At 39.3% G+C, this 25,546-nt stretch overlaps 2 protein-coding genes across 2 annotated transcripts in view; both read right to left on the bottom strand.

The window, feature by feature from the left end:
- Positions 1–25,319, bottom strand: part of EMB2763 (ribonuclease II family protein) — a 34,569-nt gene extending 9,250 nt beyond the window's left edge. The window contains exons 1-11 of the mRNA XM_088106593.1: positions 24,948–25,319; positions 24,679–24,819; positions 24,417–24,574; positions 17,512–17,567; positions 17,243–17,365; positions 16,974–17,104; positions 16,642–16,882; positions 15,734–15,890; positions 13,225–13,465; positions 12,243–12,399; positions 2,698–2,766 (exon numbers count right to left, since the gene is read on the bottom strand). Coding sequence (XP_087962719.1) covers positions 2,698–2,766; positions 12,243–12,399; positions 13,225–13,465; positions 15,734–15,890; positions 16,642–16,882; positions 16,974–17,104; positions 17,243–17,365; positions 17,512–17,567; positions 24,417–24,574; positions 24,679–24,819; positions 24,948–25,001 — 1,528 coding nt within the window. The 5' untranslated portion in view covers positions 25,002–25,319. The remainder of the gene's footprint in view (positions 1–2,697; positions 2,767–12,242; positions 12,400–13,224; positions 13,466–15,733; positions 15,891–16,641; positions 16,883–16,973; positions 17,105–17,242; positions 17,366–17,511; positions 17,568–24,416; positions 24,575–24,678; positions 24,820–24,947) is intronic.
- LOC148203839 (uncharacterized) lies at positions 8,145–9,373 on the bottom strand. The gene has a single exon (XM_088105688.1). It carries the CDS (start codon positions 9,230–9,232, stop codon positions 8,312–8,314), a length of 921 nt encoding a protein of 306 aa, XP_087961814.1. The 5' UTR covers positions 9,233–9,373; the 3' UTR covers positions 8,145–8,311.
- Positions 25,320–25,546: the final 227 nt, after the last annotated feature.

Genomic DNA, 25,546 nt, shown 5'->3' on the forward strand with positions numbered 1-25,546 from the left:
GGGGCGAACAATGCTGAGCTTCGGCATTTCCTCAACTTCTCTCTCTATCTCTGTTTTCATAAGATGTGGGTAGCAGTATGGCCTGACACTTACGGGTTCGATTCCTTCCTTCAGGGGTATTCGGTGGTCTACTTTCCTCTCAGGTGGCAGCCCCTGAGGTTCTCGAAACACCCCCTCAAAGTCTGACATAATCTGTTTCAGCCCTGCCTCTTGTGTCGGTGCCCATCTCTCGTCTTCCCCATCTGCCTCCACCGCTTCTGCTTGACTTAAGCTACACATGAGAGTCATGGCTTCTATCTCTTTTTCTTTTAAGAGAACTTTGGGTGTCACCATTCTACGTGTTAAAGTGGGATCTCCTTTTATCTCCACTTCTTTCCCTTCCTGCTTCACCTTCATAATGAGTTGTCCCTAATCCACTTTAATCTCTCCTAGGGAAGCTAACCAAGTGATTCCTAATATCACATCCACACCGCTTAATTCAAAGAGATACAATTTATCTCTGACTTCCGAACCATCTAATTTCACGGGGACTCCAGTACAATACCCACTGGTCACTTTCTTTTGCCCATCTCCCAAGCACACTTTATAAGGACATGTGTCGGTGCTTTCCAAACCCAATTCTTTCACCAATCTGGTGAATATAAAACTATGACTAGCTCCGTTGTCAATTAACACCAGAATTCTCCTCCCCTGCATCCAGCCTTGCAGCTTCATTGTATTAGATTGCGTGAGTCCTCCGACAGACAACCTTGACAGTTCCATTGCCGTTTGTTCCATCTCAGCGTTCTCCTCTGTTTCGTCTTCTCCATCCTCCTCCGCCAATATCATGACACGCATGCTTCTATCCACACAGCGATAGCCAGGACTATAAGGTCCGCCGCAGTGGAAGCAATGTCCTTCTTCACGTCTCTTAATATACTCGGGGTACGGCAGCGTTCTGATTCCCCTTCCTGGAACGTTTCCTCCTCCGCTACTGCCCGTCTTCGAATTCAAGTTATTTGCACTAGCGCCCTTCTTCATCCCTTGCCCTCCGCCGCCGTTCACAGACCCTTCTGACGAGCCTCGATAGGTTTCCGTTCTCGCAACTGTCCCAGAACTCACGGAGTATCTTCCCCACGCCGCCCCTCCTTTTCCTCCAATTCCACCACTGCCTCGCGGTGCCAACACAGCTTGGTCGACATCACGAGCTCGTTCCATTGTCGTCAACAAGTCTCGTGGGTCGTGCAGTCTCCCTAAGTTGCGCAATCCCTCCTGCAACCCAGCAAAAAAATATCCCAATAGTTGCTCTTCAGTTACTCTAGTTGCTTGCGCCACGAGTACTTCGAATTCCTAGATATACTCGTCGACGTACCCTTTCTATCGCACGGCAGCCAACTTCTCAAAAACGGTGCCTCGGTTCAGTCCGCCGAACCTCCACATCAACGCCTCTGTAAACAGCTTCCATGTTGGGTGTCTGGTTTTCTTCCGCCAGAAGCGGAACCAATAGTTAGCGCCTCCCTCCATACATATATAAACCAACTTCATCTTCTCCTTCTCCATCACTCCTTGGATGTCGAAAAACTTCTCAGCCTTTGCGATCCAACCCGTGGGGTCAGTACCTTCAAAAGTTGGTAGCTCAACGCGCTTCATCCAGCTGCGTTGTACTTCACGTCGGTCGTCTTCCGATTCCTCCTCCGAACTCTCCGATGATCGTCGCTCTCGATCACCATTTACAGAATTACGACTTCCTTTGGAGCTTCGATCTCGATTCCCAGAGTGTCGTCCGAAAGCTCGTCAGAACTCGAGAGTCATCGCTCGCATTTTTGCCTTCAACTCTTGCACCGTCGACTCCATCGCCACCATTCGTCCCTCCATTATTCTCAGCTACAGCTCACTCCTCTTCCCTCCGAAGAGATCCGGCAGGTCGAACCAAATCTGTTAGGTTCCTTTATTCAAGGAACCGAACAGCAGCTTCTATTCTCACTCACACACTCTAGTAGAAAAGAAATTGTATGTATGTGTATTTTTATTTCCTCTCTAACGTGTAGAAAGAAAAATACAAGTATAGATCTCCCCCAAGGAAGCCTCCCTTCCTGCACTGGCCAAGAGGTCCAATCTAAACCCAAAATAATATCTGATACCCTCCTCAACAACTCAACTTTTATTTTATACTCTCTCTCCCTAACAAACTAACAACCTTTCCCGCTATTTACTTCCCTCCCCCTCTATTCCTTCTTACATAAACTTGCAACTTCCTAACAAAAACAGCATTCAGGTTGTCTAAATTGAGCCAACAAAGCAATATCATATAATAGGATCTGGCTCCTCTAAAGTGAGCAATTCACTTGAGAGTTAAAGTAAGCACTCAATTGTTCATGAGAAAACCAATGTCTGGTATTATATGCATATGCAGCACTTAGATTAGTTAGTTTACCCTCCTTTACTTTTGAGGAGCCAAAGTTCATATGATACTTTATATGTGAGTATATAGTAGAATAAAGCATTAACAAATTTTGAAAGGATACTAGAATAAGTAAAATAGTAAGCATACAAACTAATTAAAATTCCCACATGCATAACTAACGTTCCCATGGTAAGCAAATAAATTATTAAACCATCACATCCATCCAATTGTAGTAACAAATTCTAATTTGAATACATGTAAGCCTATTGACACAAGCATCGTCAGTAAAATGTATGTCCTCAAACAAAGGATACGAACTCCAACTTCAAAGTTTCCATTAGGAAGAGCGTGGCAATGGAGTGCATCATCAATATCCTTGCAGCCTGCAGAAAGGTAGCAGTAGAAATACAACAAAAGCCTTAACATTGCCATATTTTCTCCTAAAACAAACTAAAACAGCTACTTCAAATAGTTCAGTATCAAGTTAAGTGACACTACTAACGACAGAAATCGGTAAACATAAAATAAGGTTCTTTCATGATGCAAATGTTACATATGAGAAAAAGGGAAAAAGAAAAAATAGAAACACAAACAGTATTCCAACGTGTCAATATTTGTACTAATTCCACTATTTACCCTATTTGGATTTATATATGTATTATAGGCACGTTTTTATTTATTTTAGTATCATATATTTATAATCAAAGGATATCAAATTTACACCATTAATTGTAATTGAATTTGTTTCCTCAATATAAATAAAGCATTCGTGCTATCTCAAAAACAGATGATTCCAACTCAATATATCTCTCTTGCCTATATTTTAGCATGTTACTTAAAGTCTTTTTTCAAACCATGTTGACCCAGTAGACCCCATGTCTCCAAAGGGATTTTTTCCAAACCTTTCTGTCAAGTTCGTGTATATAATATTTCAACGTCATCTTTGTCATTGACACGCTTTTCAACTAGCATCTAGCGCCTACATTTGCTCCAATGAGCATAGCATTAGTATCACACCACACTGATCTATACAAACAACAATGCGAACCACCCATCCACAAGCCCTCACACTCATTGGAGCATGGTGGCATGTGCAGCAGCTCTGATGGCCAACCAATCTGAGCCTAGGTCACCTCTCCATGCACTCCTAACTTATGGTGGTGGCTTCATCAATGTTTGTTTGGTGGTCCATTCTACTTTTCTCTCTACTTGGAATATAATTTTTATTTCAAGAAAAAATAAAACATCTTCCAGCACCCCGCCAACATCACAAACAAATTCTCGTATCTTTTCAAACCATTTGCTATTTGAAAAGGTACTCATTCTACACATAACCATTTTCCCTATTATACTATCCTCATTTATCATCAACTTTCCACCATACATTACAGAGTTGTCTATCCACATTATCTTTTGTTCCTATTTCTATGTCTCTAAGTGAAGTTTTATCTCACCCAGAGTAGCGACAAGGGATGATTGATGAGATTGTGCACTTCAAAGTAATGAACTTACGAGTTGGTTTCTCTTCAAGTTGGGAAATCAATTATTGGTAGATGATAAGTGTCAATTATATTTTAGCACTTATCATTCTTTTTTGTTGTCTCCTTAGTAGTTTTTTGCTTAAACTCAATTTTTATAATTTTTTATTTTCATTTTAGGTTTTGGCTGTTTTTTGTTAATCTTTTGTAGGAAAAAGAGAAGATCTTATCACAAAGTGGAACCAAAGATTCTCACTTGAGTGAGTCATGTTTGCTCAAGTGAAACACATGGCATGCAAACTTTAATTCAACAGTCATTAGGGCAACATGGACACTCTATTGCTTGACCTAGGAGGCACTTTGTGAGCACGTTGTTAAGAAAAAGTCCAGCTCCGTATGCTATAAATTCAGAGACAACAAACAAAACACAATTCACATAGAACCTTGTACCCCCAGTAAATCTAGGCAAAACATCAAAATATTTGTGTACTCTAAGCGCTTTTATTTTCTTTCGTTTTTATGTCAATGTGAAGTCATGAGTGGATAAACACTTTATTGTTAAAGTTGATGTAGCTACCCGACTTGTGTAATTTATCTTCTCCTTTTCAACATTATCTTGGGAGATACAGAGGTTAGTTTGTAAGTTAAATTGCCTCATTGTGACTCCTCCTGACATTACCTTTACCCTGAGCATAGTAATTCAATATTTTAACTCTCCTTGTCAAGACCACTAGGATGCAGTCGTATAGATCCTAAAGTATTATTGATAATGCTCCTGAAAAAGGTCTCATTTATAAAGATAAGGGAAATACTCATATAGTTAGGTGTTTTGACACTGATTGTGCAGAGTCAACAAGGGATAGACAATCCACTTCAGTAGTATTCTTGTTTGACGTAATTTAATATCATGAAAAGTAAGAAACAAAATGTAATAGCAAGATCAAGTCAAAAATACAAAGCAATGACATTAGTCACTTATGAGCTAATATGGCTAAAGCAAATCCTCCAAAGAACTTCAATTTGAAGAAAATTCTAAAATGCACCTTATATGTACTTGAGATCTAAAACTGAGAAAAATAGTTCTGAAGGGCTTAGAAGACCCTTCTCAGTTCTCTTATTTATATAGATAAAAACTGGTACAATAGATAGATGGAAGATGAAGAGATTGTCATAGACTGCTAGGAACAATCATTATAGATAACCCAACACACAACTACCTACTTTAGGCCCTGCTACACTAATCATAGGTAGACTTAATAATTATTCTAACACTCCCCCTCAAGCTGGAGCATACAAATTGTATGTACCAAGCTTGGAACAAATAAACTCAATCTGAGGTCCCCTTAACGACTTAGTCAACACATCTGCGAGTTGGTCATTTGATCCAACAAACTCAGTACAAATTTCTTTTGACAATAATTTTTTCCGAACAAAATGACAATCAATTTCTATATGTTTGGTTCTCTCGTGAAACACTGGATTTGATGCAATGTGAAGAACAGCTTGGTTATCACAATACATCTTCATACTCTGGATGTCACAGAAGTTAAGCTCTTGAAGGAACTGCTTCACCCATATAAGTTCACATGTTAATGAAGCCATTGCCCTATATTCAGCCTCAGCTGTTGATCGAGCCACTACATTTTGTTTCTTACTTTTCCATGAGATAATGTTTCCTCCAAGGAAAACACAATATCCAGTAGTAGATCGTCTATCAATAGGAGAACTTGCCCAATCAGCATCACAATATCCTGATACCTGAAGACTTCCTTTTTCTTCATATAAGAGCCCTTGCCCGGGAGCCTTTTTCACATACCTTAGAATGCGAATGATAGCATTCCAATGGCCAACACATGGAGCTTGCATAAACTGGTTAACCACTCCAACTGCAAAAGATAGATCCGGCCTTGTAATAGTGAGATAGATTAGTTTTCCAACTAGCCTCCTATATCTCTCCGAGTCGGGGAATAATTCACCTTCTTCTGTTGTTAATTTTTGATTTGGATCCATAGGGCTATCAACAGGTCTACAATCAATCATGCCTGTTTCTTGCAAAATATCCAGAGCATACTTCCTTTGGGAGATTACAACTCCATCTTTTGACTGAGCTACTTCAATGCCTAGGAAGTATTTGAGGCTCCCAAGATCCTTGGTTTGGAAATGTCTACACAAATACTCCTTCAATTGAGATATTCCAGCAGTATCATTTCCTGTAATAACTATATCATCAACATATACTATCAAGTAAACACATTTCCCGGGGAGACGAATGATAATAAAAGACTGAATGATCTGCTTCACTGCGTTTTAACCCAAATTTTTGAACAATGGAGCTAAACTTTCCAAACCAAGCACGTGGTGATTGCTTGAGCCCATATAGAGATCGGTTCAATTTACAAACCATACCAGACTCCCCCTGAGCAACAAATCCTGGAGGTTGCTCCATATAAACTTCTTCCTCAAGATCACCATGGAGAAAGGCATTTTTGATATCCAACTGATGAAGTGGCCAATGACGAATGGCTGCCATTGCAAAGAACAATCGAATGGTAGTCATCTTTGCCATGGGAGAAAAGGTGTCACAATAATCAAGACTATAAACCTGAGTGTACCCTTTTGCAACCAGCCGGGCTTTGAGCCTATCAATGTTACCATTAGGGCCGACTTTAATTGCATATACCCATCGACAACCAACAGCCTTTTTGCCCGGGGGAAGTGGCACAAGCTCCCAAGTGTGACTGCGGTCAAGAGCCTGCATTTCTTCAATCATGGCTTGTCGCCATCCAGGATGATCAAGTGCTTCTTTCACATTTTTAGGAATAACCACAGGAGATACTGAGGATAAAAGGGAATAAAAGGAGGGCGACACTCTGTGATAACTAAGAAAACTATAAATGGGATGAGGGTTTCGAGTGGAACGAGTACCTTTTCTGAGAGCAATGGGCCAAGCAAAATCATCTTCACCAGGAGACGTGACAGGAGATGGTGACGGAGAAGAATCTGAAGGAGGAGATCCACCATTTTCTGGAAGAGGATTACTCACCGGGGTACTGTGTCGAAGGATATCAGTATGTGGAGAGGAAGGTTCAGGAGGACCTTGGGCATGACTTGGATTGACTGAGGCATTGGAGATATTAGATTCAACCACGGGAAGAGGAAGGACCTGGTGGAGGATATGAACATCTTGAACAGAGGGAGAGAAGAAAGGTGTCTGTTCAAAGAAGGTAACATTGGCAGACATGTAGTACTTTTTGGTTTCAGGAGAGTAACACCGGTACCCTTTTTGAAGCCGAGAATAGCCCAAAAAGACACATTTGATCGCACGAGCAGAGAGCTTGTCGAGCCCTGAAGACATGTCGTGAACAAAACAAACACAACTAAAGACTCGAGGAGAGGTGTGAAAGAGAGGATCATTGGGAAAGAGAATGGAGAAAGGAACTTTATGATTGAGAGAGGAGGAGGGCATCCTATTAATAAGAAAACATGCAGTTAAGATGGCATCCCCCAAGTGATGAACAGGAATATTAGCACCAAGCAAAAGGGTACGAGCCATTTCAACCAAGTGTCTATTTTTTCTTTCGGCTATACCATTTTGCTGGGGTGTATGAGGACAAGTGGACTGATGCAAAATACCATGGGAGCTAAGAAGTGAAGAAACATTTGATGAGAAATACTCTTTAGCATTATCACTTCTTAAGACTTTAATTACATGACCAAATTGGTTCTTGATTTCATTCAAAAAGGATGTGAAAATGGGTAACAATTCAGAGCGATCTTTCATTAGATAAACCCAAGTACATCTAGAATACTCATCAATAAAAGTAACAAAATACCTAAAACCAAAAGAAGAGACGCGACTAGGTCCCCAGACATCAGAATGAATAATAGAGAAACTAGAAGTACACATTGATTGAGACCTTTTTGGAAAGACAGATCTAACATGTTTTCCTAGTTGACAGGACTCACATTCTAAAGTCTGAAGACCACTAAGTTCAGGACACATCTTTTTTAACTTTGACAAGTGAGGATGGCCAAACCGATCATGTAAAACTTTAGGGGGAAGAGCTGCGACACAAGATACCCGTGGACGAGATCCAAAATGGTATAAAACTCCAGCTTCATATCCTTCTCCAATCTGTCTCCCCGAGCCACGCTCTTGTATAACAAAAGATTTTGAATCGAAAGTTATTGAACAATGTAACATTTTGGTTAACTGACTTAAGGAAATTAAATTGAATGGACAGTTAAGGACAAAAAGAACAGATTTCAGAGTTAGAGAGGGAGACAGGGAGACATGACCGACTCCCTTTGAACAAGTTTTAGAGCCATTTGCAAGGGTAATGAAATGGGGTTTTTCTTGGAGGGAAAGGGTTGAGAACAATGAGGTATTACCAGAAATGTGATCAGAAGCACCCGAGTCAATTACCCATGAATTTAGACCTTCCATGGACTAAGAAATGCAAGCTGTGGACGTACTTGGGGACTGAGATGATTGCGCCAAACTGTTAGACTTTAATCGCAGATACTCTTGATACTCTTCCTCAGTGAACTTGGAGTTGGAAATGGAAGTTTCAGCCTTAGAGATATTGGCGGGTTTTGAAGGAAAGCCATGCAAGGAGTAGCAGTTTTCTTGGGTGTGACCCACCCTCTTACAGTAAGAGCACTGTGGACGTCCTCGACCTCCACGTCCTCCTCCTCTAGTGCCACGTCCTCCTCTTCCTCGCGTGGCAACCATGACAGATGGTTCCATTGTTTCATGAGCTTCCTGAGACTGAGACACGGGAACACGAAGAAGACGTGTGGTCAAGGCTTCCAAGGAAGGGACCTCATGACTTGTCAGAAGTTGATCTCTGATGTGATTCAGATCTGGATGCAAAGCACGGAGGATCATCACCATATAATACTTGTCAAGCTTCTTTTTGATATCTTCCGAAGATTCCTCTTCCAAGAACATTCTCAATTCTTCCACAGCTGCTTGGGCTTCAGTCATGAAGGAGACCATATCATGGTCTGTCATTTTGAGACAGGCGAGCTTGTTTGCGGTATCATAGAGACGTTGAATATCATTAGCATAAATGCTTTGAGCTTTCTTCCAAAAAGTGTGACATGTCTTGAAGGCTCTAAGAGATATCAAAAGCCGAGGTTCCACAGATTGCCACAATAGGGCACACAATTGGAAATCAGCTTGTTTCCATTGTTCAGCTTTGTCAGAAGGGACTTGGCTTCCATCCTGCTCGAGGTGGTCATAATGTCCTTGACCAAGGAACCACATTTCTACAGCAGCAGACCAACATAGATAATTCTTTCCGTTTAGCTTTTCGGAAGTGATTGAGGGACTTCCAGAGAAAGAAAGAGCACTTCCAGACGCCATTCTTTGATAAAAAGAGGAGAAGGAACCAGAAAAACCGTGAAGAACCAGAAAAACCGTGAAGAACCAGAAAACCCTAGGGGGTTCTTAGGGTTTTCTTAAAGGGGAGCTTCTGGGCACACCAAAGTAATATTTTGAGGGGCAGAACGGACAGAGGAGCAGAGGGCGATAGCTATGGAGGTGGCGCGGCGACTTTCAGGTGAGCAGAGGGCGGCGCGTGGACAGCACGCGCCTGTTCGCAGCGCACAAAGAGGCGGCGCGTGGCGGCGCGTGGAGGAGAATCAGGCGAACCCACCGGTGGGGTTGGCTGTCGCGTGAAGAGGCGAACCAAATCCAGTGGTCGCCGGACGGAACAGTGACGGCGGCCGGCGGCGGACGATGGCGAACGGCGGTGGACAGCAGCGGACATATGCGAGGTGGCAGACAACCAAGTTGAAGAACTACAAACTGCAGTTGACAGCTGCAGATAGTGGCGAGACAGCCGCGGACAACGGCAAACGGCACCGGACAGATGCAAACAGCAGTGACAGTGCTGGTGGACAACCCAGGACAGAAACCAGAGCAGGATGAACCTGCTCTGATACCAACTTGAGATCTAAAACTGAGAAAAATTGTTCTGAAGGGCTTAGAAGACCCTTCTCAGTTCTCTTATTTATATAGATAAAAAATGGTACAATAGATAGATGGAAGATGAAGAGATTGTCATAGACTGCTAGGAACAATCATTATAGATAACCCAACACACAACTACCTACTTTAGGCCCTGCTACACTAATCATAGGTAGACTTAATAATTATTCTAACATATGTGACAATCCTATAGCATTATGCATTGCCTCTAATCTTGTCTTTTCTGAGATGACCAAACATAGAGGTAGAATTTCATTTCATAAGAGAAAAGTAGACATCACAACTAGATTTGTCAACTCTAGTAAACACATAACAAACATATTCACCAAGCCTATAAGAGGAGCACATATGATAAATATGCTCTAGCTCGAGGGAAGAGTTTCATAATATAGAAATAAAAGGCAGATCCAATATAATAAAGAATTTCTAGATTATATATGTATTATTACTAGGAACGTTTTCATTTACTCTCGTATCATAATTGTTAGATATATTATATCTTTTATCTTTTAGTTAGTTTGTTATTATTTCTCATTTGTATTTTGGGCTTAGCCCATATTTCTTCTATTATAAATAGAGAACCCTATGTGTGTATTTTACACAAGGGAGATTAATTCAAATATAGTTTTTCACTATATTCAACATGGTATCAGAGCAGGTTCTCTGATCTTCTTCCAGGGTCTATGCTGTCTGCCGGCAGCCGGCAGCCCCTAAAATCTCAGTGCAGCCAGTCGCCAACCATCGCCGTTTTCCGCTGCCACGCGCCGTCTTCTTCTCGGCCAGTCTCGGCCGCGTGTTCTGCACGCGCCGCCTTCCCGGTGTCGGAGTTTCACCGCGTCCCTGCAGATCGTCTCGCCGGAGCTTCTTGAGTGTGTTTTGGTTCCTGTTTCTCCGTTTTGTTGGCTTGGGCTCATACCTAGGGTTTTCTCCCTCACGTTTTTGGAACCCTAAGTCCCTTTTCTTCTCTAAGTTTAAAATGGCTTCTTCTACTGGAAATCTGTTTCACTGCTAAGGATGTTGATTCTAGCAGTGGGTGCTACGGAGAAAGATTTGGCTAGAGATGAAAAGTCTAGGTTTGAGAATGTGATCTTGAGCAAGATCGACTCAAAGTTTGCCGCTGTTCAGGTGTCGTTTGCCGCTGTTCAGGCGCCGTTTGCCGCTGTTCAGGCGCCGTTTGCCGCTGTTCAGGCGCCGTTTGCCGCTGTTCAGGCGCCGTTTGCCGATGTTCAGGCGCCGTATGCTTCCAACCACTGTAGGCCCCATCACCTCGTCAGTTAGTGATGGCAGTCCCTGTAGTTTTGTCGCTTCCAGCCACTACAGGCCCCATCAGTCAGTGATGGCAATTTAGTCCCTACAGTTTTATAGCAGTCAATTGCCGCTACAGTCGCTACCGTCTCAGACAGACGCAACTGCGTCAGTTCTTCTTGGGCTAGAGTTTAGCCCGATCTTCTTGTGATACACTGCTAAGTATCACCACTTGGGAGTTGTCTAGCAAAGAATTTTGGACCTCCAACATATCTTTGGATCTTTGATGCCTTTGTTTCAGCATTGTAGCTTAATATTTTGTTTTGTTTTAGTGGTCCAGCAACTGTGATATTCCACATTTCCGCCCTTCACACTAAGGGGGAGTACGTTTCCAAGACACTGCAAGTCACATATATATATATATGGGTGTAGTCCCTGCAGTTTTGTAGATTTCAGCTACTACTGTTGATCCCGTCACCCAGCCATCATTGATGAGGATTTAGTGTAGTCCCTGCAGTTTTGTAGCTCTTAGCTTTCAGCTACCACTGTTGATCCCGTCACTCATCCATCATTGATTGGGAATCAGTCCTTGCAGTTTGTCATTGTCCACCACTGCTTTCCTTCATCCACTTTTGAAGTTGAAGTTTCACAAGCTGCTATTAGTCCATCTATGTTTGCCTCACACTCTTGAAGACAAATCATCTAGTTCAATACTGAGTTCATCTATTCCAAGCTTAGTTCATACAATTTGTATGCTCCAGCTTGAGGGGGAGTGTTAGATATATTATATCTTTTATCTTTTAGTTAGTTTGTTATTATTTCTCATTTGTATTTTGGGCTTAGCCCATATTTCTTCTATTATAAATAGAGAACCCTATGTGTGTATTTTACACAAGGGAGATTAATTCAAATATAGTTTTTTACTATATTCAACAATAATTACTAGAGGATTTTAAATTTTCTCTACTTATTTTATTGATTTGGTTTTCTCAATATAAATAGGTAACACATTATTTCAGCTCAATGTCTCTCTCTTTCCTATATCTAACAGTAATATTCAATATCAAAGGTTAAACAGTTGATGACCAATAACATTTCACGCTTTGCTTATACAAATGGAAATTAAATAAAACCATACCTGGAGGATCGACACTGAACACAAGCAGATGACGCAAGTCCTGTCTTATAGGATTGGACAAATCTTCAGAAGAGACCAACCATGGTAATGGTGGCAAGCATGCCAGCACTTGCGAAGAGAATGGTCGAGTATTTATATCATTTTCTATCAAAACCACCTAATTTGAAATAAAAAGAAGAGGCACCATATCATTAATTTGGTTTAGTTGGTTAAACATATAACAAATACCTGGATCATAGAAGTACAAGTAAAAAAAACACAATATTGTCAACTAGCATGACACAAGTACGACATTTGTTTGGTAAAGCATTAGAATTCAGGTACTGCAGGATTTAAAACAATGACAAATAAATCATGAAACGCTAAGTAAACAATGATAATATATCAGAAAACATAGAAAATGATGAATAGGTCATTCCATAAGTGGAAAAAGTGAGGTCTTATTACTTGGTATTAGTCATTACAGACACAATGTAAGCTAGAATTTATCGAATTCTTGTGTACCAAACAATATTGAAATAAAAACCAAATCAAAAACAATTGAAAGTTAAGGAAAACAGTGCAGGAAGCATCTAATGATGTCTGCACTCTGCAATCCGCAGCATCCAATAAATACCATCCTACAGCAGGGTGGCAAATATGTTAAATGCTTCCTTGCTTGCACAAAAGTTATTTTCAATTATGAATTTCCTTGCATGTATTTAAGGGAAATCACAATTATGTTTCCTTTCCGGTTAATGAAATCATCAACAAAATGGAACAAGCTGAGTAAGTTGCAGAGACTATAAGCATGTGGGCAGGTTCTTGATGATTTCTTCCCTTGACGTATGATTATATTAGTTTTCACAACTTAGGTTAAAAATTTCACATTTTAATCATCAAAAGACAATGAGATGAAAGGAAAAGACATAACTTCCTAGACAATTTTATATGAATCAGATTCCTCAAAAACATAATAGCAATCAAGCAGAAGGTGCCATACCTCACTTTCAGTATCTCTATCACCTATCTCCCCTATAGTTCGCACATAATGGCCAGATGGATATCTAGACTGACGATCCCAAGAATCAACTGCAACAATAATCCTCTTATCCAAAAGGTTATCAAGTTGGCGTGTTTGGATTCGAATCTTGGGAATTCTGCGATCTTTGGAGATAAACAAGGCATGGGCAATTCCACCACTCCCTGCTGGCAAAGGCATTGGCTCCAAAGATCCACAATACCTGAGAAAAACAATTTAAGTATACCAACTGTCAAACAGAACATATACACCTAAAATATTCAATACACAGACCCACACTTAATGGTTACCATTTAAACAAACAAAACATTCCGATCAGTTAACAATGCTTAACATTTATAGCACAAATAGCAAATCTATTTCAAAAAAGAATCTATATGCACCTTTATCCTCAAAGACATGTCAAACTTTCTGGTTCATTTCACCTCAAATGTCATACCTAAAGCTAGCTCATGTATGTAAGAATAGGTAACCAGTGTGTCACAATCACATCACGGAAATCAGCTATATAGTTAACTCTCCCTTTTGCATTGACAATATAAACAGTAAATGTACGTTGACAGTTACAAATATATTACATGTCAAATAATGTCCTATAGATAAAGTTGCTAAGACTATACAATGTAAATATTAATGAATTTTGATCAAACAATTTAGAATTTGTTCACATAGCAGTTAGCTTACGACACTAATAATTTCCAATGCAATTTTAAAAAATGAGAAGATTCTTGTTGTTTTTGTGAAATAAAGTTTACAATAATCATTAATGTGAAAATGGTCACCCCACACCCTTAAACAATGGTAGATTCAAAACCATTAATTAGGTCATTAGTCCAAAAGAACACTTGTTTGAGGAAATCGTTTTAGATATAAAAAATATTCATTAGGTCTCAGCCTAAGAGAGTAAAGTTTTGGGAAAGTTGATTATTGACAAAGACCACAAAATTAGAAAGAAAAAGAAAAGAATTTCTCAACCAAATAAGGATAGCTTGTACAAGGGCAGAGTGCTAGTCCAATCTCTAACAATTGTTGAGACGTAGATTTCAAAATCTAACTCAATTCTACAAAATCGACTTATAAGATGAGATTTGCTCCCACTTATATACTATAAATTGACTTTATCTCTAGTCGGTATGAGACTATCAATACATCTCACTCATGTTGAGACATATACATCTTAAGTATAAAACTAGACATTAATGGATAGTCCGATAGCGGATGGAACAATAGACTTAACAAATAACAAACTTTGCTAGGAATAGACTCTAACCCATGACTCTGATATCATATTAAGAAGTGGACTTTAAGTCTAAATCAACCCTACAAAGCTAGTTTTATAAGATTGAGTTAAGCTTAAAGTCAACTTATTAACATAAAACCAGCAGACCTTGAAGATTGCTCATACTTCAATTCCTATATGCTGCGGTTCAACTTGCCTTTCACTAACTTAAAGGATTAGTTGATGGAGCAATACTCATGAAATGATTAATCATTTTGAAGAGCACTACATTCTACAGCAGTAATCCATATTCTACTGTGACACAGCTTTGTAAAGGAAGGCTCCCTTGCCACCATAGTTACCAAAGTTGACTATTAAAGTTATCGTTCTATTGGTAGAGGAATTATTAGTTCAAGATTGAGGCAATACAAAGTAATGGCTGTTCAGAAGGTATAAAACAGATCTCATCCCAGTTAAAGTAGTTAAATGCAAAAAATTGTCCACAAGAATGAGAGAACACCTTCGTTTTACACTATTTCACTTTATAAATCTTTCTTTCACCGGTCCTTCCACATGTATCCCTCGTGATGAAAAAATTTATCATATATAAGAAAAGATGTGGAATTTCACAAAATTGTTTCTGCAAAATGGCGTCCATTATCTGCATTTAAAATAGGTTTGTGCTAAAGTGATATAGAAAGTATCGTATTGGTGCTAGTAAAATGAATGCACCCCATTCACATATAGTGCAATTGGTATTTAAAAAAAGCTAAAAATATTATTGGTCCACAGCTACTGCTGAAAATTCAAAATTACAGTGCAGCTTCAGTGAACATCATATTTTTGTAATTATGCTCATATCTCCATCTACATTTCTCTACTACTTCTTACCAATTCACAAAAAACTAATAAAACAATGACAATATCAGAACATCCCTTAATTTACATAGATGAAAGAGATATTAGTTTCCTCTACTGAAAAAAGTGAATTCAATTTCCAATAACATTAATACCAGTCTGCAAATAAAACAGAAATACCTTGTTAAGGGAAGCATAAATAAGAGCAGTTCTATGAATTCCATGTACCTAAAGTGTAAACTATACAGCAGAGCCAAATTAAGAAACTAAGATATCAAATACGTAAATTAGTTCATCTAATTAACATAATTAATAATTTCATTAGCCTATATAAAATGAACTTTAGACACTACATATATCAAACATGCTCGACACAATTAAAAAGATACTTACGAATGCCAGTTCCTCTTTATAATACCAACAATGCGACCAGAAGGACGACTGGGTACAGCATTTACTTGTCCAGAAGAACCCTGCTGAGGAATAGTCCTAGGTGCAACATCAGCACTATTAGGAGCTAGATGAACATCTTCGTCCTCGTTCTCATCTTCTGCAAGCAAATAATATTACTTGATGGGGACAGTGAAATTAAAAAAACAAGCTGTAACCAAACAAATAATATTGCATAGTAGAAGAAGCTCGATTTACAAAAATGTGTCATGTGGCAATTTGTGTAACCAAACAAATTAGAAACTCTAATGACCTTCAAAACTAGTAACTCATTTTGTAAGAAGGCCCAAAGTATCTTAGTAAATGTTCAATGGCTATATGATTGTACAAAAATAATCTCTGGTAAACAAACCAATCATATGATTTAGTATGTCACTCAAGCTCAATCGGCTAAAGAAGAATTGAAAATGTTCCTGGCAAAAAGCTTTAGAAAGTTTGACAATATGAATGTCTTAATTTATAGTGAAGGAGAGGTTATCTTCCCCTCCAAATTACCCAATGGCCATATATGTAGAGTTTGTATCCTTGAACCTTTTGACGCACTGAGATTTAACAGTAAAGATTTTGTATTAACTTTCAATTAAATTTCTCTCATCCTCAATTTTAAATTTTGAATATTATGAATAACATCTAAGATAGAAAATTCTATAAGAACTGACCAAGTTTATTACAGACACATTTTTAAAATAAAATTTCCAGAATCTAATAATGGATTATATTTCCAGATGTATGAACGCAACATCCCTTTCTAAGCTAAATTAAGTAATAATACTAACTTTGCAAAGAACAAATTCTTGCAAGTGACAACTCTGACCCATTGCACACTACAAATAACCTAACAATTAAAGTACCTTCACCGGCTATAGATAGAGATGAGACTTCTTGCCACTGGTCCTGTGGCAGAAGTTCAGCTGCCACAATATCTCCATCAAAAGCTCGGTTCATGTTTGAGCGCCCATAAATAACTATTTCATCACCAATGCTCTCCCTCCCAACATATGCTTCAAATGGATTGTAACGGTTTACACGAAGCTTCCCTTGATGATATATTCCACGATGCAAACCAGAAGTGATTTCTGACATTGGCTTATGCTGAAAATTAACACAGCAAACACTTCATCTTGTCATTTTAACCAAATATACAGACACAAACTCCCAGATACAGATGAAATTAACTTGATACCTCTGAATAGATCACTTTCCTCTTGGATGGTCTATGATCTTCGACATCTTCCATGTTCACATCTTCGGATGCAGGCCGCACAAGAAGATCAAGTAGATCAGGTTGGCCTAAAGACTTGACGTATGACTCAACTGAAACAAAAGACAAATTGGATATTCACCAAAACTTTAATTTTGATATTCAAAAAATTAGTTATGATATTCCTCACAGACATAGATGAAGTGCAATGGTATTTGACATACATTTCAAATACCAAGAAATATAACTACCTGTTTCGGCAAAAATGCCCTCTTCACTAGCCTTCCTTCTGTTCTCTCTATCATTAGTTATAAGCAAAACCTTTACTGCACCACCAAGATGGTTCTGATACCACTGAGTAGCCACTCGGATAGCTGCATTACCACTATTTATAGTTAAAACCTCAAAACTGTTTTATCTCCATTGGAAAATGGCGTTGCAAACCATCCAAGTGAACCACAAAAACAAATAAAAGTATAAGAAATAAAGAATAAATTCAAAGCTCATCAGAAAAACCAACCTCTATCATTCCTATCATTTTTAGTTTCCCCACTCATTTCCTTAACATATGTATCCCTGCACACAGAAACAAAATATCAAATCAAATGAAGTCTGTCTATATGCACTCATCCACAATAAAAAAATATAGGCATCGTGCCCGAAACAAATTCACATGTGTGAAAATTAGAACCACTTCACTAAATAGAAATAAATAATATTAACTCAATAAAAGAAACCAAGCCCTCAAACTAAGTCACTTACAAAGGTCTATTCAACAGAGATGTTTTTATTCCGACAGCAATGATTAATACTTAATCAATTTAGTTGAGCTAATATTTAGTCAATTTACCATGAAATGGTTTCTTTTTTCAGTCTACAGACCACTTTCAAAGCTATTTCCCAGACTTTCTTGCTAATTTTTAGATTTTAGAATACAAGCCATTTAATTTCACACTGTCCACCTGCTAAAATACGAATAAAGAGAAGCTTATAGGTGGCCATGTGAAGTTTGTTTATACAATTTCTTTATGTCAGTTTAGAGATTTAGAGAACAGTACATTAGACAAGCTGTAATGTAATGCACAAATATGATGCTACTAGAACCCACTTTTGCAAAGAAATGCCACATCTTGCAAGGAAAAATACTTTCCACAGCACCTTCAATAGGAAGACATGGTTTTCCATACCGAAATTTGTTGGAGATTTCACATCAGCTAGAGATTAGGCCAAATAATAATATATGAGTGAAAGCAAACCTCATCTTACTAAGTTGATTTTATGACGTAGAATTAGGCTTAAATTCCACTACTTTAAGATGGTATGAGAATCATTCAAAGTCTATCCTAGTACATATTTGAGCCTATCAGGCTACTTGTTATCGGCCCCTAAGTTCCCACAATCAATATCCTCGACATAAATGCTCAATGCCATCTGTGTAAAGGGGTGTGTATCTCATATCGGCTAGAGATTAGACCAAATAATAATATATAAGTGGGGTAAACATCACTTTATTGAGTTGGTTTATGAGATTGAGTTAAGCTTAAATTATAATTTCTAAAGCTTGCATATAAAGATGTCAAAATGAGTTCTAACTTGTGAGTCACCCAACTCACCACAGGTTTGAGCTAGGTTGGATTGAAAAAAAATTCATTTTTTTTAAATGTGGGTCAAATTGAATCCGATTAACTTACCCCTCGGATTTAACGGATTCAAGTCAGGTTGAAGGTGGGTTAACCCATGACCCACCAACAACCACTCTTTATTATTTTTTTTTACCATTTTTTTCATAAGGTTTTTGTTACAATTATCTACTAATTCTAATTATATAGGTTGACAATTTGATATTTTAAAATATTAGAATGTTGTCCAATAATGATTAAATATTTTGGATATTTAATTTATTTGTTTGTCAAGTTACATAGGCTTATACTTTAATTTTCAATTACTATCTTTATAATAATGTTAGATAAAATAGATGAATACTTTGATTGTACCGCTATACAAAAATAAATCAAGTCAATCTACTATGATTCTACCACAATAAATATATAGAATAAATTGGAAAAATAAAGTAAGTCAACCCACCAACGCATGGTAGGTCAAGCCCTATTACCAAATTTCTTACTGTTAGGGGTTGGAAGGTATACGAGAGAAGAAAAAAGTATATGAGAGATGTTAGAATAATTATTAAGTCTACCTATGATTAGTATAGCAGGGCCTAAAGTAGGTAGTTGTGTGTTGGGTTATCTATAATGATTGTTCCTAGCAGTCTAGGACAATCTCTTCATCTTCCATCTATCTATTGTATCAGATTTTTATCTATATAAATAAGAGAACTGAGAAGGGACTTCCAAGCCCTTCAGAACTATTTTTCTCTGTTTTAGATCTCAAGTTGGTATCAGAGCATGTTCATCCTGCTCTGGTTTCTGTCCTGGGATGTCCACCAGCACTGTCACTGCTGTTTGCATCTGTCCGGTGCCATTCGCCGTTGTCTGCGGCTGTCTCGCCACTATCTGCAGCTGTCAACTGCAGTTTGTAGTTCTTCAACTTGGTTGTCCGCCACCTTGCATCTGTCCGCTGTCCACCGCCGTTCGCCACCGTCCACCGCCGTCTGCCGTCGTCCGCCGCCGGCAGCCGTCACTGTTCCGTCCGGCGACCACTGAATCTGGTTCGCCTCTTCACGCGACAGCCAACCCCACGGTGGGTTCGCCTGATTCTCCTCCACGCTCCGCCACGCGCCGCCTCTTTGTGCGCTGCGAAGAGGCGCGTGTTGTCCACGCGCCGCCCTCTGCTCATCGGAAAGTCGCCGCGCCACCTTCATAGTTGTCGCCCTCTGCTCCTCTGTCCGTTCTGCCCCTCAAAATATTACTTTGGTGTGTCCAGAAGCTCCCCTTTAAGAAAACCCTAAGAAACCCCCTAGGGTTTTCTGGTTCTTCACGGTTTTTCTGGTTCCTTCTCCTCTTTTTATCAAAGAATGGCGTCTGGAAGTGCTCTTTCTTTCTCTGGAAGTCCCTCAATCACTTCCGAAAAGCTAAACGGAAAGAATTATCTATGTTGGTCTACTACTGCGGAAATGTGGTTCCTTGGTCAAGGACATTATGACCACCTCGAGCAGGATGGAAGCCAAGTACCTTCTGACAAAGCTGAACAATGGAAACAAGCTGATTTCCAATTGTGTGCCCTATTGTGGCAATCTGTGGAACCCCGGCTTTTGATATCTCTTAGAGCCTTCAAGACATGTCACACTTTTTGGAAGAAAGCTCAAAGCATTATGCTAATGATATTCAACGTCTCTATGATACCGCAAACAAGCTCGCCTGTCTCAAAATGACAGACCATGATATGGTCTCCTTCATGACTGAAGCTCAAGCAGCTATGGAAGAATTGAGAATGTTCTTGGAAGTGGAATCTTCGGAAGATATCATAAAGAAGCTTGACAAGTATTATATGGTGATGATCCTCCGTGCTTTGCATCCAGATTTGAATCACATCAGAGATCAACTTCTGACAAGTCATGAGGTCCCTTCCTTGGAAGCCTTGACCACACATCTTCTTCGTGTTCCCGTGTCTCAGTCTCAGGAAGCTCATGAAACAATGGAATCATCTGTCATGGTTGCCACGCGAGGAAGAGGAGGACGTGGCACTAGAGGAGGAGGACGTGGAGGTCGAGGACGTCCACAGTGCTCTTACTGTAAGAGGGTGGGTCACACCCAAGAAAACTGCTACTCCTTGCATGGCTTTCCTTCAAAAACCGCCAATATCTCTAAGGCTGAAACTTCCACTTCCAACTCCAAGTTCACTGAGGAAGAGTATCAAGAGTATCTGCGATTAAAGTCTAACAGTTTGGCGCAATCATCTCAGTCCCCAAGTACGTCCACAGCTTGCATTTCTCAATCCATGGAAGGTCTAAATTCATGGGTAATTGACTCGGGTGCTTCTGATCACATTTTTGCTAATACCTCATTGTTCTCAACCCTTTCCCTCCAAGAAAAACCCCATTTCATTACCCTTGCAAATGGCTCTAAAACTTGTTCAAAGGGAGTCGGTCATGTCTCCCTGTCTCCCTCTCTAACTCTGAAATCTGTTCTTTTTGTCCCCAACTGTCCATTCAATTTAATTTCCTTAAGTCAGTTAACCAAAATGTTACATTGTTCAATAACTTTCGATTCAAAATCTTTTGTTATACAGGAGCGTGACTCGGGGAGACAGATTGGAGAAGGATATGAAGCTGGAGGTTTATATCATTTTGGATCTCGTCCACGGGTATCTTGTGTCGCAGCTCTTCCCCCTAAAGTGTTACATGATCGGTTTGGCCATCCTCACTTGTCAAAGTTAAAAAAGATGTGTCCTGAACTTAGTGGTCTTCAGACTTTAGAATGTGAGTCCTGTCAACTAGGAAAACATGTTAGATCTGTCTTTCCAAAAAGGTCTCAATCAATGTGTACTTCTAGTTTCTCTATTATTCATTCTGATGTTTGGGGACCTAGTCGCGTCTCTTCTTTTGGTTTTAGGTATTTTGTTACTTTTATTGATGAGTATTCTAGATGTACTTGGGTTTATCTAATGAAAGATCGCTCTGAATTGTTACCCATTTTCACATCCTTTTTGAATGAAATCAAGAACCAATTTGGTCACGTAATTAAAGTCTTAAGAAGTGATAATGCTAAAGAGTATTTCTCAACAAATTTTTCTTCACTTCTTAGCTCCCATGGTATTTTGCATCAGTCCACTTGTCCTCATACACCCTAACAAAATGGTATAGCCGAAAGAAAAAATAGACACTTGGTTGAAACGGCTCGTACCCTTTTGCTTGGTGCCAATATTCCTGTTCATCACTGGGGGATGCCATCTTAACTGCATGTTTTCTTATTAATAGGATGCCCTTCTCCTCTCTCAATCATAAAGTTCCTTTCTCCATTCTCTTTCCCAATGATCCTCTCTTTCACACCTCTCCTCGAGTCTTTGGTTGTGTTTGTTCTGTTCACGACATGTCTCCAGGGCTCGACAAGCTCTCTGCTCGTGCGATCAAATGTGTCTTTTTGGGCTATTCTCGGCTTCAAAAAGGGTACCGGTGTTACTCTCCTGAAACCAAAAAGTACTACATGACTGCCAATGTTACCTTCTTTGAACAGACACCTTTCTTCTCTCCCTCTGTTCAAGATGTTCATATCCTCCACCAGGTCCTTCCTCTTCCAGTGGTTGAGTCTAATATCTCCAATGCCTCAGTCAATCCAAGTCATGCCCAAGGTCCTCCTGAACCTTCCTCTCCACATACTGATATCCTTCGACACAGTACCCCGGTGAGTAATCCTCTTCCAGAAAATGGTGAATCTCCTCCTTCAGATTCTTCTCCGTCACCATCTCCTGTCACGCCTCCTGGTGAAGATGATTCTGGTTGGCCCATTGCTCTCAGAAAAGGTACTCGTTCCACTCGAAACCCTCATCCCATTTATAATTTTCTTAGTTATCACAGAGTGTCGCCCTCCTTTTATTCCCTTTTATCCTCAGTATCTCCTGTGGTTATTCCTAAAAATGTGAAAGAAGCACTTGATCATCCTGGATGGCGACAAGCCATGATTGAAGAAATGCAGGCTCTTGACCACAGTCACACTTGGGAGCTTGTGCCACTTCCCCCGGGCAAAAAGGTTGTTGGTTGTCGATGGGTATATGCAATTAAAGTCGCCCTAATGGTAATACGAGAGAAGAAAAAAGTATATGAGAGAAAAAGAAAGACATTGAACGGTAGAAGGCGGGGAGAGGTCGAGTTGAACGGTGGAAGGCGGTGATAGAAAAGAAGAAGGGCACCAAACAGTGGAAGGCGGGGAGAGGTCGAGCCGAACGATGGAAGGCGGTGAAGAATCGAGTCGAACGGCGGAAGGCAGTGAGGGCTCGAACCGAACGGTGGAAGGAGGTGAAGAACCGGAGTTGACTGATAGAAGAGTTATTATCCTAACTGTTGTAGCAGTTAGGATAGGCGGGAAATAATTATAGTAAATAGAGCTATATTCTAGAGAAATATTCAGTATAAGATAATTATAGAAAATAGAGCTATATTTTAGGGAAATATTCAGTATAAGATAATTATAGTAAATAGAGCTATATTCTAGGGAAATATTCAGTATGAGATAATTACAGTAAATAGAGCTATACTCTAGGGAAATATTTAATATAAATAAAGCTAGATGCTATTGTTAGGGGCATGTTTCGATTATTGAGTTTGTTGACAGGCAGCTTCAATCTTGTGAGGGAGGTTATGCTCCCAATTATCCTTGTTTACTTTTGTTTATTCAAAGATTTCTATTACCATTAATAAGAGAAATTCATTCTTTGATTATCTTTTTGGCCTACTGTGATCATGATTAATTAGGTTTCTTACTCAGAAACCTAACACTTACTCACTAAAAAGTGAGCTAAATTGAGTTGACTCATTTTTAGCTCAACTCGTGGTGAGCCAACCCGTGTGAGTTCAGTTGGCTCACTTTGACACCCCGACTTGCATAGGCTTAACTTGGAAGGGTCTCAAAGGTCAATATGAAACAAGATCGGTGAGGCCTTTGGTTTGTCTTTCTCACGTTTCTATGTTTTTCTTTTACTTATTTTTAGAGAGGACATATCATCCTACTTCATCACCTTCTTAGCCTAATTGTTTCTTCCTTAATCAGAAACAAAACAATTTCAACTTAATGAGTGTGGGGTTTGGCTTTGTTCTTGGCTTCCTTCAGATTGGGTGGTGATAATTGTCCTAACTTTAGGAACGGATTTTGGTAGGGAAGTTTCTTGTCTAGATGTTTTCACTCATAGTTTACACCATTATATTGTGTACAACTAGCTCATTCATTCATTACTATTTCAAGCTCTTTCCTTAAATTGGGACTTCTAATATTGATGAGATTTCATTGAACGAAAAAGAAGCAAACGTGATCTTTTTGGTGTTACATGACCCCATTTATTCATCAGCAATTAATATAGAACTTGGATTCTTCTAGTGAGGAGGTATTTAAGTCTTTCTTTCACTTGTTAACCAAAAACACGGTATTCCAAGATTCACACTTGAAACGCCCACTTGAGGTCAGGTCATTTGTTTGACAAGCAAGTATTTAATAGGGATACAAATGAACTTGCTACCGATTTATAGACCTCTTTTGCAGAGTAATATGGATACTTACCTATAGAATAAACTTTCAGGATTATCTGGGAACACTGGAAGTGTGCCCTTCAAACATGGTGATGGTTCATTAAAAAGGCATAAATAAAACAAGGACACGAAAAGCTTATACTAGAGTGTAATCTGAAGTGCAACAAAAAATCCATCAGCCATGTTGCATTCTCAACTTCTTCCTTCCTCTCCTCTATAACAATAATGGTGTAACATAATCTCACCAAACTAGTAGTGAGTCGTTAAAAAAGGGCCAGAAAAAAGCATACCTGTGGTACTCATTGGAAAAAACATAGAACTTCTTCGTGGCATTGCTACAGAGGGCTCTTAAACGGTTGTAAACAGCCATATTCTTGTTTTTAACCTCTTCCAACACAATGGACAACACCACAATGTTATCGAATGCCTGATTCTCCAGCAAATCAATCTACAACCACAACACACTTTCATTTAATTCACAAAAACACGTCTTCCTTGGCAGCATGGCAAATAGCCATTTAAATTAAAATTAGGACGGAGAAGGAAGCAGACCTGGTTGAGCACGACATTGGTGTCCACGACGAGAATGGTGGTGGAAGGAGAAGCGTTGAGGCGAGCACCCAAAGTATCGCAAACGGTGCAAAACGGTGCGCCGCAGTATATGTCGTCTCGCAGGTAGTGCTCCCGCACTTGCTACTCCCAACCAAAAAACAAACAGCAAAATTATTTATTTATTATTTATTTGTAAAGAAAAATTAGGCATAAGAAAGAAACAGAAAAAGGGTAGAATCAGTTAGGGCTAGAGAAGAAGAAGAGTGCACCTTCATGACTTTGCCTGCCCTGGTTTTCTTGACAAAGGACTTGTTGTGGAGCATGTTGGCGGAGAAGAAGATTGCTTCGCTGGTGATCCTTATTGGAGAGTGCGTGAGTGCTTATATGGACGCTATTTGTACTTTGAAAGGAAGAAGATGCAAGCGTGTGAGAGAAAAAGTTTATTCTCCTGAATTTTTTTCCTTAGCGCCTAAGAAAAGAAGCGTGGTGTTTAGCGGCGGTGGCCAAAATCGTTGGTGCTATGCAGAAGCAGGACGCAGGACGCAGGAGCAGGCGAGCGGCGGCAGCGGGTAGCAGCGACACTGTGGAGGTAGCAGAGCGTAAGCAGTTGAAAGAGATTGTTAAACCAAAAGTTTTGAAAATTTCAGGGAATTGTTATTAATTGTTAACTAAACATATAAATTTAACCTAATATTTATGTATTAAGGTATATTTTTTAACTAAACAATTTTATCTTTACATATATATATATATATATATATATATATATATATATATATATATATATATATATATACACACGTGTGTCTGATTTATTGAAATTTTATTTTTAAAATTTTAAATATTTATAATATTATTTTAGGTTTAA

This window comes from Vigna umbellata, chromosome 2 (genome assembly GCF_029865625.1).
Source record: "Vigna umbellata cultivar VRB3 chromosome 2, Vumbellata_1.0, whole genome shotgun sequence".
NCBI classification, from domain to species: domain Eukaryota; kingdom Viridiplantae; phylum Streptophyta; class Magnoliopsida; order Fabales; family Fabaceae; genus Vigna; species Vigna umbellata.

What these genes read in the sequence shown, in the direction of transcription:
- LOC148203839 (XM_088105688.1), bottom strand. Translation starts at nt 9,232, where the DNA reads ATGGCGTCTGGAAGTGCTCTTTCTTTCTCTGGAAGTCCCTCAATCACT.